At 35.4% G+C, this 21,636-nt stretch overlaps 1 protein-coding gene across 1 annotated transcript in view; it reads left to right on the plus strand.

Annotated features, from left to right (window-relative positions):
- The window catches only part of LOC143231141 (uncharacterized), a 64,437-nt gene extending 51,839 nt beyond the window's left edge, over nt 1–12,598 (plus strand). The window contains exons 2-3 of the mRNA XM_076465778.1: nt 11,076–11,249; nt 12,043–12,598. Coding sequence (XP_076321893.1) covers nt 11,076–11,249; nt 12,043–12,086 — 218 coding nt within the window. The 3' untranslated portion in view covers nt 12,087–12,598. The remainder of the gene's footprint in view (nt 1–11,075; nt 11,250–12,042) is intronic.
- The last annotated feature ends 9,038 nt before the right edge of the window (nt 12,599–21,636 follow it).

Raw genomic sequence — 21,636 nt, forward strand, 5'->3', positions numbered from 1 at the left:
GTTCATCTCTCGATTACTACACGTGAGTGCAGCGAGCCTTTCTGACATACCATTGTTCAGTTTTTTTAATTAAAACCGACAGGAAATGTATCATCTCGTGCTAAAGTTGTTTCCTCGTATAGATTTAAGGAATCGAAAAGTTCGTGACCAAAATCGTGATTATACGTTAAAGATTTCTGTAATATACACACCACTCGTACACTCAGGTGTTACACATAAAGGAACATATACACACAATCTATACACAGACACATGCAACAACATGTAATAGTCAGTTCACTACTCTAGTTGGTAACAATGTTTTCGGTCGTAAACATTATAATAACAACTTGCCTTGTACATTATGCCTTGTACGATGCTTTACTCGTGCTACATTATTAAATATTAATACGAATATCAGTTGATTGACATGTTTGTCTCTTTTACAACTGTGTTATGAAACACAACATGATTTGCATATAAATACGCTAAAATACATTGATCTATTCAATTATAATTCACTCTGGCCTTCATTGTTAAGCTACAATCAGGTGAGATCAACAAACTATCATTAATAATTTCAACGATGTTTAACTGATGCTAAAAGTAGTTTAGAGTACGTTTAAGTAATAATAGTTTTTGGCTTATTCTGTAATTTTTTATTCAGTTTATAAAAGCATTTCAGCCGTTATTTCTTCACGACAGTCAGAAACCCTCTCCATTATTTGCTTTGGTTAAACATGTTAATCTGCTAGAGTACGGTTTTCATCTCTGCATACCTGTGAGTGTTTGTTTGTTTTGAATTTCGTGTAAAGCTACACGAGGGCTATCTACGCTAGCCGTCCCTAATTCAGTAGTGTAAAACTAGAGAGAAGGCAGATGGTCATTACCACTCACTGCGAACTCTTGAGCTATTCTTTTATCAACGAATAGTGCGATTGACCGTAACATTATGCCACTTCCATGGTTAAAAAAGCGAGCATGTTTGTTGAAACGGGCATTTGAACCTCGTTATGACATGACAGTCAATCCCAATATTCACTGGTAATAGAGTAACCCAAAACACGGCTGTGGATGGTGGTCACTAGCTGCCTTCCCTCTAGACTTACACTAATAAATTAGGGACGGCTAGCTCAGATAGCCCTCGTGAAGCTTTGCATCGATAATTGTCGTTGTTTAATGATCTTACTATATTCGAGTGTTTTTAACTTCAACATCTTCCAATAAAACACGTTTCTAACAGTATTAGTTCTGTTCTCTGAGCGTTCTACTGATTATATACACACACACCCACACATGGATAAAAGTTTCCATATAATTTTACACGCACAACTATAAACAATTTAATTACAAGTTTTAAAATAGCTACTTACACGAGATTAATAATTCCTGTAACAAACCTTAACCAGGCACATAGGTGCGCGTTTTCTTTATTTATGTGACAGCTATGTTTCTGCACGAAATAATTATTTATAAAATGTGTATAGGAATATCAGATTGTTCAGAATACCAGATTATACAGAATATCCAAACGTCAGATAAGTGCTATTTCACTATTCAATGTTTCACGTAATAGAATAAACATTATTTTGATTGGTTTTTGCTAAAATACGAGCAAGAACAATAGATGTGGCAGGAACCGAAGTTGAAATGACACAAAAAAATACAGTCACAATGTCTGCCGGGTACGGTCACCAGCATCCGGCAGATAACATCGATAATACAGTCACAATGTCTGCCGGGTACGGTCACCAGCATCCGGCAGATAACATCAATAATACAGTCACAATGTCTGCCGGGTACAGTCACCAGCATCCGGCAGATAACGTCAATAATACAATCACAGTGTCTTCCGAGTACAATCAAAAACGTCCGAAAATACAGTCACACTAACCGCCTTGTACAGTCACTAACGTCTGGTAGATGGTTTAAACTTTAGGCACCAGTTGTTAACCATTTTGTCCACATATTTAAGTGTTTCGTGGTTCAATACATAAACATTCTTTCAGTAGCCATGATCACATGGAGTGTGGAGTATTCAGTCGTCATGGTTACATAAGTGTTTTAGAGCAGTGCTCATAAACCGCACGCGAGCAACTGTTGAGTCATGAGCGATCTCGTTTTCTGCAGATAAAATTCGTGAGCTATTTGTATTTTTGACCTGCACTAGAGTTTCGAAACGAACAAGGTAAACGTGCAAACAAAACGATTCTGTCTGTAGACGCGACTCTCTGAGAAATACCACTATTTTGTTAAAAATGTCCGTCTTTATCGACGAAAACACGGATACTTGTAAAGAGTATCCCAAGAGGTGGCGGTGGAAATTGATGACTAACTACCTTCCCTCTAGTCTTACACTGCTCAGATAGCCCTCGTGCAGCTTTGTGCGCAATTCGAAAACAAATAAACCGACGAAAAACCACGTGCGCATACTGATTCAGGGCAATGTAATCATTTTATGTTTTAGTTTTCCGGTGTATCGATCGACAGCGTGAAGCATTTGTAGTTGATATATTATGTTTCTTTTGATCTAAGTTTGTTTGTTTTTAGTAAACGATAATTATGGGCCATTTAATTCGTACTGAGACGTTCGTTTTTTATTCACAATACAGCATTTTGGTGGCGAAACGTGTCCAAGTATATAATAATTACGCTTAATGAAATTCCTAATCACGAAAGCTATTACACATAAGAACTTGTGTGCAGTGATATTAATTATGGCAAATGGAACCCCCCCCCTCCTTCACGTTAATCTCATTTAGATGTTTGCCTCTGCTTGACTTGAAACGCCCCCTGTCATGGTTTTCCTTAATTCTACTCTTAGTTTATGCAACTTAAGTTATAGGTTTTATTCTTTCCTACTTTTAAAATGCCTTAATGAATATTTCGCGTGTCAAAAATTTGTTACAAGTGGACTTTTTCGACACTTTTTATTCGACACATGAAATCGATTTCCCTGTCCCAAAAAATCAATCTGTTTCAAAGGTTTTATTTAATTGTCACCATAGCTACCAATTTCTCCTGTTTTTTTTCCAATGTGTGTATCACGAATGAGATTGAGTTTCTATTATTTAGATTTTCTACCTAACTTTTCGAGTTTTCTTCCTCTCGCAACTAACACGACGTAATGTAGCCAATCAGCAGTACTCCAACGTCTGTCATCCACGATAAAGGATTGGTTGTAACTCTGATAATTCACCCACAGCTTAAAGTCGATTAAACCGCAAGAATTCAAAGCCAGCTCATCAGCCCCGAAAGCTGGAGCTCTACAACAGGGCCGCGCTCACGATGTTGAACTCATTGAAGAAACTTGTGGGTTTAAATGACGAAAAATTTGGTTTATAAGCACTGATTTAATTCCAATAATTGATTTGATCTGAACTTGAATGAATTACATTCATGTTCACATCTACCCAACTTTTTCTTTTCGAGACAGGTCCCGACCTTTCCTTCTTTCCACTGCTACCTTTGCCTCCACCCAAAAGACCATTTAGTGAGACATTCCCCACCCAAAAAGTCAAGAATAATAACGATAATTAAATTATTAAAATAATAATAATAAAAAAAAAACCACCACTTAATCCTAATAACAATCCACGAAAGGGGACGAAGAGGAACTACAAAGTTCCTGAACACCCCAGTTGGAGAGAGAACTCTTCGGATTTCTCTCTCTCTAAACTAAACCCCTGCCACGTTAGTTTAGTTTAGTTTAATAATTGATTTATTTAAAGAGATGATTTTGGAATATCAATAACTTATTAAAATGGCGTGTAACCAGCGAAAACGAAAATCATAAAAAAAAATACCCATCATTCTCTTATCCATAAACAAATTACTCTTGCTAATAATGCGTTGTGCAGTGGGTCAGGCGACCTAGTGGTTTTTGCATATCGTATCGTATCGAAAGGTTCAAACATTCGTCTTTCATTTCCAGCAATAGGCAAAACTTACAAATGACTGTCAATCCAACCATTTGGTTTGAGGAAAACTAAGATAACTATACCAGGCCGTTTAGCTAACAAGTGTATAAGGTTTGTTTTTTTTTAATTTTGGGCAAAGCTACACGAGAGTTGTCTGCGCCAGCTGTCCCTAATTTAGCAATGCAGTGTAAGACTAGAAGGTTTATTTGTTTGTTTTGGAATTTCGCGCAAAGCTACACGAGGGCTATCTGCGCTAACCGTCCATAATATACCAGTGTAAGAATAGAAGGAAGGCAGGTAATCATCACCACCCACCGCCAATTCTTGAGCTACTCTTTTACCAATGAATAGTAGAACTGATCACCGTCACATTAGAACGCCTCCAAGGCTGAAAGGGCGAGCATATTTGGTGTAATGGGGATTCGAACCCACGACCCTCAGATTACGAGTCGAGCACCCTAACTACCTGTCCATGCCGAAGTGCATAAGGTTCGAGTTCAAAATTATCAATAAATGATTATATGCATGTATGTTGACATTCATAAATGTAGAAATCGTGACTTTTATATTGTTTTAAAATCTCTAATGTAAGCAATAATCATACATGTGGTTATTAAGAGTGCTAAGTTGTTTTTTGTTTGTTTGTTTGTTTTTGTTAAGCAAAAGCTACACGATTGACTGTGTTTATTGTGCTTCCAACGGGTATCGAAACCCGTCTTTTTAGCATTGAAAGCTTTCAGACTTAGTTTTATTGTAATGCCTTATTTCGCACACTGTTAAATCTTAAATTCTGACTTTAGGAAAACATGTTCCGACTTGTTTACACACACCGTTCAATAAAGTTGGAGCTTATGGTTGTATAATATCGAATAACTTTGTTTTTAACTACTGAAAACTCACTGTTAAAAAATAATCAAAATATATCACCTGAAGCTATTCATTGTCTACATAAAATATGTAAGAGATTCCAGTAGTAATTAGTGGATTAATCTCAACATTGATTGAATTAGTTTACATTTTTGTTTGATCGATATCTTGCGGGAAATCTGTAACGAACTGAGTTATAGAGCCACGAGCAGTACTTTGCAAAGCGGTTAAAAATGATCTAATTCTAGATTATTCTTCAAATACTTTAAGGTCTTTCTTTGCACTGTGTATGTGTGTGTGTGTGTGAGAGAGAGAGAAACAGAAAACCACTGAATTAACTACTGATCATAAAGAATGAATGACAGATAACCCGTATGTGTTATTCTGAATGCCTTGAATTATTCAGATGTATCATATATCATTCATTATTGGAAATACGTCGAGAAACATGCTGCAGTTGGGTTGATACACCAGCCATTCAATAAATGTGTTACAAGCGGAGTGAAGATATTCATAGTTTCTCTTCCTTACACGAACGGTAACTAAGTCTGCATTATCTTACAAACATTATAAAACTGTTTTTAATGATCTGAAAAGCACAACCTCGTCAATTTTTGTTAAAGTAATCAAATTTCATCCAGCGCCTAAGAACAACAGACAGACAACCCTGCCTTCTAAGAAGCGTGCTAACTCTGAAACATAAAAATGTCTCTATAGCAACGTTTTATTGTGTTAACGAGACGTAAATACTGCACCTACTGGTTAGACATAGCCTTGAATCAAATAAGAAGGAAAAATGTAGAATAATTAGGTAGATTAGATAATTAAATATAGAGGAATATTACGGATTTTAAAATGTTTGGTGAACACAATTCTAAACGTAATTACTTAACTGGTAAAACTTTATAAAAGCTTGGACCTGAATGATATATAACAAAAACAATAACTAGACACGGATATATACTATATACTTTATATATATATAAAACATTACAGAAAACTCGCATCTATAACTATTATATATGTATTAATTTATCGTTCAACACGAATAGCTACAATATAAAACTATAAATTGAATGTCATTAACTTCTGTATAAAAATGTAACAAAACTTTAACATAGATAATTACTTATAAAACATTATAGTGTCCTAGCTTCTATTACAGTTTGTATAGCTCCATAAATCTACACTGATAATTTATGTACAACTAATGGATATTTAATCCATCATAATTTTATGAATGAATGTAGACTATAGTACAACTACATACATGTATTGTTACAGTTTTTCACGAATGTATAAGGTTGGAGTTGGTAATTAGTTAGAATTACGTGTTCATCTGTACACAGTTAAACTATCCGAGTTTCTGTCTCATACATATACATCTATTAAGAAATTATCCTAGTTTCCATTTCATCTTTACATAATTAAACTATCCCACTTTACGTGTTCATTTCTACACAGTTAAACTATTCCACTTTACATGTTCATCTGTACACAGTTAAACTATCCCACTTTACGTGTTCATCCTTACACAGTTAAACTATCCGAGTTTCCGTTTCATACAAATGCATCTATTAAGAAACTATCCTAGTTTCCATTTCATCTCTACACAATTAAACTATCCCACTTTACATGTTCATCTGTACACAGTTAAACTATCCCACTTTACGTGTTCATCCTTACACAGTTAAACTATCCGAGTTTCCGTTTCATACAAATGTTATTAAGAAACTATCCTAGTTTCCATTTCATCTCTACACAATTAAACTATCCCACTTTACATGTTCATCTGTACACAGTTAAACTATCCCACTTTACGTGTTCATTTCTACACAGTTAAACTATCCCACTTTACGTGTTCATTTCTACACAGTTAAACTATCCCACTTTACGTGTTCATTTCTACACAGTTAAACTATCCCACTTTACATGTTCATCTGTACACAGTTAAACTATCCCACTTTACATATTCATCTGTACACAGTTAAACTATCCTACTTTACGTATTCATCTGTACACAGTTAAACTATCCCACTTTACATGTTCATCTGTACACAGTTAAACTATCCCACTTTACATATTCATCTGTACACAGTTAAACTATCCTACTTTACATATTCATCTGTACACAGTTAAACTATCCTACTTTACGTGTTCATCCTTACACAGTTAAACTATCCCACTTTACATGTTCATCTGTACACAGTTAAACTATCCCACTTTACGTGTTCATCCGTACACAGTTAAACTATCCTACTTTACCGTTTCATACAACTTTACATGTATCTATTAAGAAACTATCCTAGTTTCCATTTCATCTCTACACAATTAAACTATCCTACTTTACGTGTTCGTCTATACGCAGTTAAACTATCCTACTTTACGTGTTCGTCTATACGCAGTTAAACTATCCTACTTTACGTGTTCATCTGTACACAGTTAAACTATCCTACTTTACGTGTTCATCTGTACACAGTTAAACTATCCCACTTTACATATTCATCTGTACACAGTTAAACTATCCTACTTTACGTGTTCATCTGTACACAGTTAAACTATCCTACTTTACGTGTTCATCTATACACAGTTAAACTATCCTACTTTACGTGTTCATCTGTACACAGTTAAACTATCCTACTTTACGTGTTCATCTGTACACAGTTAAACTATCCTACTTTACGTGTTCATCTGTACACAGTTAAACTATCCTACTTTACGTGTTCGTCTATACGCAGTTAAACTATTACTGATTGTAACCTCTTATAGAAAAAAATATTTTATTAACCGTAGCGTTGGTGCCACTGGAGATGGATTCACAGAAATGAGTAAAAGTTGAATGTAAAAATTTCTGCCCTGAAGGGATGGCAAATAAAAGCTTATTGATGCATATTATCGTTATAAATATTAAAATGACCTTTCAAAACTAATTAGTTTATTTATATGTGACTCTTCTTCCCCCATAAAAAATAAATAAATAAATTTTCAGGAGGAATCCTTGCTGGAGAATCAGTTCAAATTAAATAACTCATTTTGTATGTCATTAAATTACTTTCCTTGTCCTCTAATAATACTTATTTTGAATTTACTTATGTTTTTAAAATACCCCTCGAGGAAAATGTCTTGTCCTGAAAAGAACCATAAATTAAACCTTAATGATGTACGTCTTTTCCTACGTTGGTTGGCCCGGCATGGCCAAGCGTGTTAAGGCGTGCGACTCGTAATCCGAGGGTCGCGGGTTCGCATCCCCGTCGCGCCAAACATGCTCGCCCTTTCAGCCGTGTGAGCGTTATAATGTGACGGTCAATCCCACTATTCGTTGGTAAAAGAGTAGCCCAAAAGTTGGCGGTGGGAGGTGATGACTAGCTGCCTTCTCTCTCGTCTTACATTGCTAAATTAGGGACGGCTAGCGCAGATAGCCCTCGAGTAGCTTTGCGCCAAATTCAAAAACAAACGACAACAAAACATTCTAAGAATCTTCTAAGTGTTTTGCATACAGAAGCTTTCGTTCAGCTTGTAACTGGGAACATGAAATTTACAAGGAATGTACATTTGCAACGAGAATGTGAACTGTAATATGTCAGAAGTTGTTTTTTTACAATAAAATTACACTCATTTATGTATGCTTTACAAATATGCAAAATTTATCAAAAATTTGTCAAAAGCACGAAAAGCCGTATATATATGTATAAGGCTTTTTACGCTTTTGACTAGGTTTTTGATACCTTTTTCCCGTTTTCTAAAATTTATGTTCTAAATGCACAGTTGGAAGAATATTTACAGTTCTAAAAAAATCCAGTGTGTTTGTGTGTGTTTAATTATAGCAAAACCACACAAGGCTACCTGCTGAGTCCACCGAGGGGAAAACATCTTGTGAGGTTGAAGTTTCTGATTTTAGAAATGAGTAATGTTATTCCAAATGTGGAATAATATGAGGTCTCGGTGGGACTGGGGTCATTTTTACGGTCTTAAACGCTAAAATCCGAGGTTCGACTCCTCGTGATGAACACAGCAGATGGCTTCGCTATTAAACATACCCGTACGATTAATATGATACAGAAAAAATTGACATAGTTTCAAGTTTACTACTGGTAGTAAGACATTTAGTTCTAAATGTCACATTGATATAATTAATAATCTTAAAATTTGGTGTAATAGAAATAATATAATGCTCACCCTCCAAGCCGTGGGGGCGTTATAATGTTACGGTCAATCCCACTATTTGTTGGTAAAAGAGTAGCCCAAGAGTTGGCGATGGGTGGTGATGACTAGCTGCCTTCCCTCTAGTCTTACACTGCTAAATTAGGGACGGCTAGCGCAGATAGCCCTCGAGTAGCTTTGCGTGAAATTAAAAAAACAGACAAACAAACAAACCGACGCTGTCCTGTAAATATTATACGTTCTTTTTGTAGAGAAAACAAACAAACATACTTGATTCCAAAATAACTATCTTAGAGAGGGTTGGGTACGTGAACATAATCTTGAATACGCAAATCATTTAACAGCCATGGTCGCTATAAAAAGGCAGACGTTAAACTGATTGACAGTATGCCCTATCGTCAGATATAGTAGGACCAAACGTGACGACATGGACTGTAACTCGAGTAGCTTTGCGTGAAATTCATAAACAAACAAACAAACCGACGTTGGCCTGTAAATATCATACGTTATTTTTGTACAGAAAAACAAACAAACATACTTGATTGGGTACGTGAAAATAATCTTGAATACGCAAATCACTTAACAGCCATGGTCGCTATAAAAAGGCAGACGTTAAATTGATTAACAAGATGCCCAATCGTCAGATACAGTAGGACCAAACGTGACGACATGGACTGTAACGACGTGGTGAGGCTTCAAAATCGTTTTAATACAACCTACTGAACCAAGATAATCGGTTAACACATAATGTGGTAGTTCCATCAAAATGTTCTGTAAGCCTGTGTTCCATAAGATTAATATTCATACACCAGAAACATCTTTAAATGAAACGTAACATAAAACGTTTCGTATTTGTCTGAAACAAGTCACATTGGGTTCAGTAAATGTAAGCGACTGTAACAGATATTTCTGTAACGACACGAGATTAAGACAAAAAATGGAAAGTGAGTGATGGGGAAGAAACTCCATTGGATATCATTGAATAATTTTGATAATTTCATGTCTTATATTATGATTTTCCTGTTGGTTGTTCCGTAGTTTCTCAAAGTTATGTCTGCACGCTCACAACGTTACAAATCAGGTTTCGATGTGTGGTGGTCAAAATACAGGAAGCTCGCTGCATAGGTTTGCATTTAACAACAACCTACATCAACTGATCAAACGATTCAATAGTTCGTTTGTTTTAGAGCAAAACTGCGTTGGGCAATATACTATGTTTACCACGGGGAATCAAACCCTGGATTTTAACGTGGCAACAATGTAATTTCCGCAGTGCTGTACCTCACGTTAATGAAAGTGAATTTAATATTTTTCACTAGAAGAATTAAAGAGAAAATAATGTGTTCTCTCCTGGTATATTTGTAATATAAAGGAAGTAGAATTTTTTTAAAAAAATCACGTGAAACAATGGAGTATTTTACGGTTCTTTTACAAAGTTAAATATCTCGTGACATGTCAGGTGACGTGTCACGCTGCTACATAATTACGCAAGCAGAGAAACATCTGTTTGTCCAGGTTTTGTGTGTGTTCAAACCCCTGAACTACGTAGAAAATGTCCTTTTCTACGACTGTTCATGGTAGTTGTATACTTTATACAATGACGTAAATGGAACAATACCTATCACGCGAAGGTTATGTATATTAAATAGACGTAAACAAAGAAGGAAATGTTATATAACTGACAGGGAAATAGCACCTTCTCAATTGTCAATATTGTATATAAATAAATATTTATTTATACACACACAGACCTGAGTTGCCCGCGTGTCTGGTATTATGATTGTTGTAAAGAGCTTTGCTGACTGAATCAATTTCAATGTGAAATTCGCTAGACTTTTTAAATCAATAATTAATTGGAGAAACACTTCGAGTCTGGCAGCCATTTTCTTTCTTTCTTCGTGGAACCCACGCTAAACGGAAGTGATGTTTAATGCCGTGCGTAGCACGGGAACTTTGGTGACTGTCTCTCATTCATCAGACGTGCAAGACGAGCGAGGCCCACGTGCACCATTCTAACATTCCGTGAAGACAAGGAAACGGTTGTTGCGCGAGAACATTTGATATTTTAACAGAAGTAGAAGTGAAGGTTGTTGCTGATAGTGTAAAATGAATAGCGACTGACAGTTGTTTTTCTTTGGTTTTTAACAGGTACACTGTTAGCCGGCTGTACAATTGTTTGTGGCTGTAAAACAGAACACTCCAGTCGAGTGAAAGCCATATTCTATAACGTCCTAGCAGCTATTCTCCAGTTAATTTTGGCTCCGATTGTGATTGGATGGGTTTGGAGCATAATGTGGGGAATTACGTTCGTAAACATCAGTGGTAAGTTTTAATAAATATTATATCTGTGACGTAAGAAGTGGAAATTATATATACATACAATGCAGTGCATTTTAAAAAATTTTTGTAAAACATTTCATGTTAATGAGCTTTGGTTTATGGTTTGATAATTTTATGATTATAATACACACACACAAGACATACGTGTTAGTGAGAATCATATATGTAAACATTACATATAAAATTCAACATTAATTATATTCATGATTTTTTTCTGATATGTGTCAATGATAATTATATGATTGAGCATTACAAATAAGTTTAGTTGAAACCATATCCGCAAAAATTAGCGAAATTTACATCCATGAATATTAAAAATAAATTTCAATGATCATGTTTTTGCATTTTTCGCTCATAGATATGGATGTATAACTAACCTAAACTTTTAGAATCGCTGAACCTCATGAGATATTATTGGATTTATGGCCGAAAATGTTAACAACGAAAGCATCCAACTGATGTATTCTATTCCTTAGAAACAAGAGTTTAATAAATTTAATTATCTATAAATCAATACCGTGGTTTATTTCTAGTTTTGCTCTGAGTAGGTAGCTTGCTATGATTGGAAATTAATATTAATAAAAGCTATGTTTTAGTCATACAAAACTACCTATTATATTTCACGTATTGAGTGAAAGAAACCCAACTTAATGACTGTCACTAATCTCTTAAACAATCTGTATTTCAGGTTAATTATTCTTATAACGCAGCTCGAGCTTTCGTTTCTATTTAAATTTAATCCACTTTCTAAATTATTCATTTGTTATTCTTACAGTGACGAAGGAACTACAAGAGCCAATAGTAGCAGCTCCAGTCTAAATATTCCAACAACGTCCGAAACACAGCAAACAAGCAAAATCAGTTTAAATAACTACCAGCACGACACCTGGTGTATAGAATATAATACATCGTTTCATGAGTTTCCCTTCTTCTTTTCCTTTTCTTCAATATTTATATAAACTACAAGTCCCTCTATATATATATAGCCATACTGCTTTTTACATCTATTTACAACTTCCACCTCGAGCTGTTGAAACGTATCTGTTTAATTCTGACGTCATATCATGAAGGCAACAGAGAAGGGTGTAAAAATATAAAAGAATTGAGTGAAATATCGTGATAAAAAATAAATTAAACATATTCGAGTATCTGATGTCTGGTTTACATGTTAACTGCGCGCACGTATGATAGAACGCGTACACAGGTAAACCGACAATCACGTATGCGAACGACTACTTTGTTGTTTTAAACATATTTAATTTTTTTTGGGGGAGTGGGAGGTACCTTGTACTTAACAGTTTACTGCATTAATAAAATCATTGTTTATTAGACTCTGGCTCAAATTAATTTCTTTGCAATAAAGTAACAGTTTAAAACACAGTAATTATTCAACGTGTTTGTTGTTTGTTAAATTTTCGGATGTTAACTTTATTTTGTTTAATCACAAATGGGGTAAAATGCATATAATAATTTCTGTGACTAAACAATACGTGTTACAGATAGTTCGAAGAAAAGTGACATTGTTGGTTAAGAGGATGATATTTACAATTATTTAATGTTATCAGTACAATACTTTACAATAGAATTATATTATTTCTATTACACCAAATTTTAAGATTATTAATTATATCAATGTGACATTTAGAACTAAATGTCTTACTACCAGTAGTAAACTTGAAACTATGTCAATTTTTTCTGTATCATATTAATCGTACGCGTATGTTTAATAGCGAAGCCATCTGCTGTGTTCATCACGAGGAGTCGAACCTCGGATTTTAGCGTTGTAAGACCGTAAAAATGACCCCAGTCCCACCGAGACCTCATATTATTCGACATTTGGAATAACATTACTCATTTCTAAAATCAGAAACTTCAACCTCACAAGATGTTTTCCCCTCGGTGGACTCAGCAGATAGCCTTGTGTGGTTTTGCTATAATTAAACACACACAAACACACTGGATTTTTTTAGAACTGTAAATATTCTTCCAACTGTGCATTTAGAACATAAATTTTAGAAAACTGGAAAAAGGTATCAAAAACCTAGTCAAAAGCGTAAAAAGCCTTATACATATATATACGACTTTTCGTGCTTTTGACTAATTTTTGATAAATTTTGCATATTTGTAAAGCATACATAAATGAGTGTAATTTTATTGTAAAAAAACAACTTCTGACATATTACAGTTCACATTCTCGTTGCAAATGTACATTCCTTGTAAATTTCATGTTCCCAGTTACAAGCTGAACGAAAGCTTCTGTATGCAAAACACTTAGAAGATTCTTAGAATGTTTTGTTGTCGTTTGTTTTTGAATTTGGCGCAAAGCTACTCGAGGGCTATCTGCGCTAGTCGTCCCTAATTTAGCAATGTAAGACTAGAGAGAAGGCAGCTAGTCATCACTACCCACCGCCAACTTTTGGGCTACTTTTTTTACCAACGAATAGTGGGATTGACCGTCACATTATAACACCCACACGGCTGAAAGGGCGAGCATGTTTGGCGCGACGGGGATGCGATCCCGCAACCCTCAGATTACGAGTCGCACGCCTCAACACGCTTGGCCATGCCGGACCGATTCTTTGAACAAAAACAAATGGTATGTTTTGAGGCACTTTTTAAACCTTGCAGAGTAAAGAATTACATTTTCTATTAACCAGTTTCCATCTTACTATAGCGAAGCAATGGCGTGGCCGTCTATCTATTTATTTATGCGACTGAAATAATTAATAAATAGTACCATCCGTTTCTCTGAAATACATCCCAATGCCAGAAATAGCAAGAAATGCTTGTGAAATGTATCGTTATCTATTGAATTATAAAACAAACAAACATCCATAAAAAAATCGCACACTGTACTTTTTAAGATAAAGACAATTATAAAAGTATCGTTCGTTTGTTGCTGCTTTTTAGCGCAAAACTACACGAGAACTATCTGCGTTAGCTGTCCCTAATTTAGCAGTTTAAGACTAAAAGAAAGGCAGCTAGTCATCACAACCCACCGCCAACGCTTAGGCTACTCTTTTACCAATAACTTATGGGATTGACAGTCACATCACAACGCCCCCACGGCTGGGCATGTTTGATGCGACGAGGGTTCGAACCCGCGACCCTCAGATTACGAATCAAAAGCCTGGCCATGCCGGGCCGATTTTAAAAGTTATTACAATTTATTTGAGTCCATAGGCACAATGTGGCTTTGCTTTTAAGAACAAAAAGTTACCTAACCTAGATGTTTTCCTTTATACCAAGCCTTTCCTCCCTTGCTCTAATTTCGTATCTACGCCTCTGGGCTAAAATTATTTTCATAACAATCTTTGCGTTTTCGTACATACTCTGAACAGGAGTAAGAAGAATCTTGATTCTAAAAAATTATAATAGATAGAGGGCAGTAAGAACATGTATTTTATTATAATAGATAGAGGGTAGTAGGAACACGTGTTTTATTATAATATATTATAAATTATAATAGATAGAGGGCAGTAGGAACATGTGTGTTAAAGATTTATCTAATTTATATCTTTCTATAATAAGAGAGATGTCGTGGCAGTCTATGTGAACAAAATAAATACTGTAGCACCATCTGTTGTGCTAAAATACAATATTTCAATACCAAAAATGTTGATTGAGGCTTATCAGATGTCACGCCATCTATTAAATTACGTATGCATTTGCTCTGGTATTTCACTGTTACTGGTAGTTCCTAAACATCAGCTAACCTAAACCATCCTGTTACCGCTTCAAAAGTGTAAAATCTCTCTCATGAAAACAACTTCCCGCTGACTCTCCAGATAACAGTTACTTCTGATTCAGAGTAAATCATGTCATAATGCACTTTTAACACTTCTGATTCAGAGTAAATCATGTCATAATGCACTTTTAACACTTCTGATTTAGCTGTGAATTATATTTAAAGGAAAACTATAATTCATTTGAAACATAAGTGGACGTTGATTGGTTTGTTAAGCTACTGGTTACATATATAAGGTCATCCCATAAGTAATGCCGTTTATAACACTACGATTTAAAAGGTAGAAAAAAAGAACTCAACAACTTTAATTATTCTTGTATTTTTCCATCACTTTAAACAACAATCTGTCAACATCTCAACAGACTTTCAATACCACGCTTACAAAAATCAGGTGGTTTTGAGACAAAAAGGTACAAAGGCTATTTTTTAACTCATCCATAGAAGTAAACTGTTTTTCATTCAGATGATGTTGCAAGCTTCTGAAAAGACGGTAATCTGAAGGAGCAAGATCAGGAGAGTAAGGGGGTGTGGGGAAGTTTCTCCTAGCCAAGCTCTTTTAGTTTTATGGAAGTGATCCTAGCGATGTGAGGACGTGCATTGTCATGGTGGAAAACAACTCCTTTACGATTCACCAAAGTAGGTCTCTTTCTTCTTTTTTTTTAGTGCAGTGTTCAATTGATCGAGTTGTTGACAGTATCTCTTACCAGTGACTGTTTGGTTTGGTTGTAACAACTCAAAGTCTATTACACTACCTTTATCCCACCAAACACTAAGCAAAACCTTCCTAGGGTGGAGGTTCGCTTTTGGCTGTGATGTAGCTGGTTCTCCTTCACTAACCCACTGTCGGCGGCGCTTAATATTTTGATAGAGTACCCATTTCTCATCTCCGGTCACTAGGCGGTTTACAAACAAAGCCTGAAGTTCACGAGAGTGAAGGGATGTGTAGATGTCTTCTCATTCTCTCAGATTATCAGTTGACAACTCATGTGGTATCCATGTTCTCAACTTTGAAACTCAAGTTGTTGAAAATGTCGATGGACAGTAAAAGGAGATGAACTAAGCTTCTGGACTAATTCTTCAACAGTCACAGCACATACCTCCTCAAGTGTTGCTAGAAACAGGTCATTATCAAAATCAACAAGGCAGCCAGTGCGAGCTGCACCTGTCAAACTGCAGTCACCAATTCTAAATATATTGAACCATCTTTGACACTTTCTCTCATTCCAAGCACCATCTCTTGGACCATTCTAATCGAACAGTGGGACTTGACAGTCACTCTTATAACGCACCCATAGTTCAAAGTGCGAAGCGCAATTCTGCGGCAACGGTATGGGAGCCATGTACTCTCAGGAAAAAAAAAATGGTGTGATGGAGATATCGGGTTCGATATCGAGCAGAGTAAAAAAAAAAAGAAGAATTATCAGAGAAACTGGTTCTAACGGTCTTCATATAGAGTCTGAGAACAGGCATCGTTTGGATGGGGGAAGATTGTAGTAGTTGGAGTTGTTAAAAAAAAAGCCTAAGTGACAAGTGCTAATGGGTTAACCTTCTAGCTCAGTTGATCAAGTGTTTATGTTGAGATCTGTCTCATGTCTAGCACTGCTCACGGAGAACACAAAAATGAATTAACATAAGAATTCCTAAATTTGACTCTCAGGTTTCCTTTGATAAGCGTAGAAAGTAAATATCTGTTGTTGTTTTACTATGAACAAACTTTAAGTGTCATTGCCTGTATCATTTAAAGTTCTGGTACAGTTAAATAAAGACTAAGATATTAAGGTATATATCCAAAATTATTTATCACTATCTTCAACTAAGCATGGTAGTACTTAGTATGTAGAAATGAGCCGGGATAAAATGGCTGCCGCATACAACGTATTACTCTAAGATGCTTACAAATAACTGATACAGTTAAGTTAAAGCCTTATTTTAGCAACTGACATTATCGAATGTTTTTCAGCTTGTGAGAGTCAATCTCATTAAAGTGTTGCTAAATTGAAGAACTGGGAACCAACTGAAGAGGCAAAGAGTTGATCTTTCATTTTTTTTTCCAATGCTAGCCCCAAAAAAAAAAAAAAAAAAAAAGAAGCGGTGTGGAGATTTGCAATGCCTTCAGTAAAACTAAAGAACATGTTAACACTAGTTGGGAACAATCCGACACAAAACACTTTAGAGATTAGAATAACCAAAGAAATATATAATTCTGGTATAAAAAGACCATATTTTTACCTCTTAAATTACTAGCCAATAATAAATGAACATTAGATTACTGTAGCATACTCAATGCTTTGTACACTATACAATCGGTGTCTTTAGGGAGCCAACCCCTACGAAAAAGTAATAAAAAAAATCAGCACACATAGTATTGAGTTTTATTTACACACACAAACACATTCATAGAACACTAACTTTCAGTCAGGGAAGGAAAAAACGCCACAAAACAATCACAAAAACATTAAATGTAAACTCATGTAGTGCCAAAAAGAATGCAAACATTAATATGGGAATGCTACAGCTATACATTTTTCATATGTTATTTCCTTACTGTAGGTTCTTCAACATTATAACCAGTGATGATAATTGACCTATTGTAGCCAATCGTATAATACAATATCTACGTATGTTCGTGGAGAGACTAACCAAAACTATTAGAGTAATAACAACAGATATTAACAAACTATACAAATAAAACAGATGTTCACTTTTCAAATTACTTCAACGAAATTGTGAGAAACAAGTAATAAAATAAGTTTTTAAAAATGTGCAAATCTTACTTTTGATATAGAGATGACAATACATAAACGTATAGAAACGAACACACAAAAGGGTTAAGGCGCACGTTTGATAATCTGAGGGTCGCGGGTTCGAATCCCCATCACAAACATGCTCGCCCTTTCAGCCGTGGGGGCGTTATAATCCGACGATCAATCCCATTATTCGTTGGTAAAAGAGTAGCCCAAGACTTGGCAGTGATGACTAACTGCCTTCCCTCTAGTCTTACACTGCTAAATTAGGGACGGCTAGCGCAGATAGCCCTCGAGTAGCTTCGAAATTCTAAACAAACCCCACAAAACCTTACAAAAATCCCTACATGAATAGCCAAATATTTCCAAAAATAAATTATCTACATCTAAATACCAAATTCATGTCAGCTGCACGAATTCAGGTTTGAATGAAAGCATTTAATACTGAATAGAGATATATAATATTACAGAAGTTAATAATCATAAAAGACTGTCAGTAGTTATAGGCTATTTATGTAGTTTTTATGGCTTTTTATATTCATCCCTTTCTTGTTTGTCTAATTTATGACACTGCCATCTCTATATCTGACTAATAAACGTCGCGTGTATGTCACTATGTATGTATGTTACCAAAACTATAGCAAAGTCTTTAAAAATCAACATAATAATATTCATGCAGACGTGAAATATTGATTGTTTAAAAGACTTTTCTGTATTCTTATGGTGCGATTTAAGCTTTAAAAGCATCCGAAGAAAACTATTCAAGATGAAAAGATCAAAACAGTATGAATATGTTGTTTGTTCTTTCGTCAAGATATTAACAGAAACAACGAAGCTGAACAGTCTCTCAAGCAAGACGACGATATACTGAGAAAAATGTCGCAAACTGTAGATGAAAAGAACTACAGAATCGGAGGACTGAGGAAGTGGTTCCACTACTGAGCACAAGGTGGCGTTTCTGATACTCGGAATTAATTTTTGCAAATTTGTTTTTTAAAATTCACACACACATTAATAGATGTTCATTTCATATAATTTAATATTTCTCTCAGTTAGCAAAGAACGTAGGTATATGGTCGTTCACAGTGTTCCAGAAGAAAATCTCGTTTTGTTATTGTTGTTTTAAAACGTATGTTTCTTTATGCACTTTTATTCTCTGGTTATTGTAATTCATCAAATAACTCTACTACGGATTTTCGTGGAGGATTAGTCAAGTAAAAATAAGTGAAAACCTATTTAATGGTCACGGACGTCTTCGTAATTATATCCTAGCTGGCGTTTTAACCTTCTTAGGTGGGTTGGCCGTGGCATGGTTTGTGTGGATTATAGGATCAGAAAGTCGAGACGAGACATCGTCGAACACGCTTCGAAGTTCAACTTCCGTTACGAATGCATTACAGTAGTACCAGTCAATCTCACTATTCGGTTTCTCCAAGGTTCTTGTAGGGGAGGTAATGCTATTCGGTTGCATTTTCTCTGTTCGTTGAATTAAAATTTAGAATCTTAAAAGGTTCTAATGTTCTATTCGTTCAATCCACGTGCTCCTCACCCAGAAAATTCAAATTCCGATTCGTACCCTTCGTATGCAACATATTTTGTTTTGATTACTATTTAGTAACATTTAAACTAATTCATAACGGAAAACGCCTGTGGTAATAGCACTCAAATTCATTAGGGATATCCCATCTATCAGACAATATCCTAGCGTTGATGTTAAACTAACCAGCTATCATAGAATATCAGTTGAGGTTATGGAACCGAGTGCTTACAGCTATAAAGTCTCAACTCTTACGCCTGTTTACTGTCTCCAGTCAGTTGTGGGAAGGAAGCGAATAAGTTACCCTTCAAACGTTGAAGTTCTTGAAGCATAAATGAAACAGCCCTAAAACTTAACATGTGAAACTGAGCCTCCGCCTTACAAAATATATTAAACAGAACTACATAGTTCATACGAGGCCAACGTCGTCCTTTTCTCTTTAAAATCTATTGAAACATTAGCAGAATTACCCAGCGTTACCAGAGTTTTCGAAAAGAAAACGACTTGCCATATCCGGTTTTGCTGTTCCATATTTCCATAACACATACCGTGTGAATTTATGACAAAACACAAAAAATACAAAGACTTTAGTTTTGAAAATAACTTCCGGGCTTTTCTTTAAATAAGTGCTTCCTTATGGACGATGTTTTATTTTTTTACCCCCTTTACTATCAATAATCAATAGGCCCACATTCAAGTTATTGTTCCCCATTCAAGCATCCAACATGGAGTCGTACATGCGAGAAACATGGTGAAACCAGCTCAGGTCTCACTACTTTCCAAGTTTTCGTGGTAGGCCTGCGTTTCGTTCAAGCTTAAATTTCACTTCACTTCTTCTTTATGGGTATGTCGAGAATTTTATACCCAGGAGGGTCAGATCTCAATCCCTAACTTCAATTCTCAGCTACTACTGGGTTGTAATTGCATTGCTTGAGGACCAGAGTAACCCACACGTACTCCGGCCCTTTTCAGAGAAATGTCCGTATATTGTCTAGAATCTTAATATCACTGGAAACTGCAGGTGTTTGAATTCGAAGGGGAGATCGGTTAGTATTAATTGCGTACGTGGGATGAAATAACGTTCTCTCTTGTCGCTCTCGCAGATAATTTTATATCATAGGCTAGGCCTACCGTTTGCTTTTTCAGGCCATTGTAATTGCGCGTACATTTCTTTTGTGTACGAGGTTAAACTTATAATACCTCATTGTCAGTAGGCGTATCTAAATTTGTAACTAAATAGCTCTATCTATTCTAATGCAAACTGAAACTTACTAAACCATGTCAAGTCTGCGTAGGTTCATGACCATGTAAAACGCGTTTACGATAAAATTACTGGTTTGGCTAACACTAACAGATGATAGTAGGCGCATACTTCATCCAAAAATTGCCGTGATGATAGCGTGTCCTGCGCAACGAACGAAGCGTACAAACAAACCAGCAGACAAACTAACACAGATTTGGAAACTTATATACAGATAACACAAACACTGGCAAGCAGGGGCAAACACATCCACCTACATTTAGATTTTACATGCTGGTATACTGAATAAAGTTACCTGCTTCTTGTAAACGTAACTAACGACCTCTAACGAATTCATGAAGTATTTTCTATAATCGAAAGTTTATTTTTAAAATACGTTCGTATTTATTACAAAGAGAAACAAACTGTATGTAACTTATTTAATTGTCACTCTTTATATGCATTATTTTTTTAGTTTATTTATGAATAATAAAACGCTATCCATAAAATAATTACTATTATTACAGATTATCAAATACAATTTTATCAGAGACATTTTTTTTTTAAATTTCGCGCAAAGCTACTCGATGGCTATCTGCGTTAGCCGTCCCTAATTTAGCAGTGTAAGACTAGAGGAAAGGCCAACTCTTGGGCTACTCTTTTACCAACGAATAGTGAAATTGACCGTCACATTATAACGCCCCCACGGCTGGGAGGGCGAGCAGGATTCGAACCCGCGACCAGGTCTAAGTAGTAAGATTAAATATAATATCAATGGCGTATTTCAATATTTTCTGTTGTTCTGGGGCCTTGAAACTATGTGATGGACTCGCATGTATTTTAGTGCCTAAACAGATAATAAAAATGTGTTTAAAAAGCAATAATTGAAGTGTTGAAAATGTACATATTGGGATGAGAAAATATTTAAACACAGAATTTTGTTGTTGTTTTTTCTTGATGTTGCTCTTGAGAAATTTGTATTGAACATCGCTATCATTTTATTTATGGAATAATGTATGTAATTAAACAGAAATGTCACAAATATTAGCCGTTATATAAAACAATCACAATTAAACTGTAACATAATACACCACAGAATA

This window comes from Tachypleus tridentatus, chromosome 10 (genome assembly GCF_004210375.1).
Source record: "Tachypleus tridentatus isolate NWPU-2018 chromosome 10, ASM421037v1, whole genome shotgun sequence".
Lineage (NCBI taxonomy): Eukaryota > Metazoa > Arthropoda > Merostomata > Xiphosura > Limulidae > Tachypleus > Tachypleus tridentatus.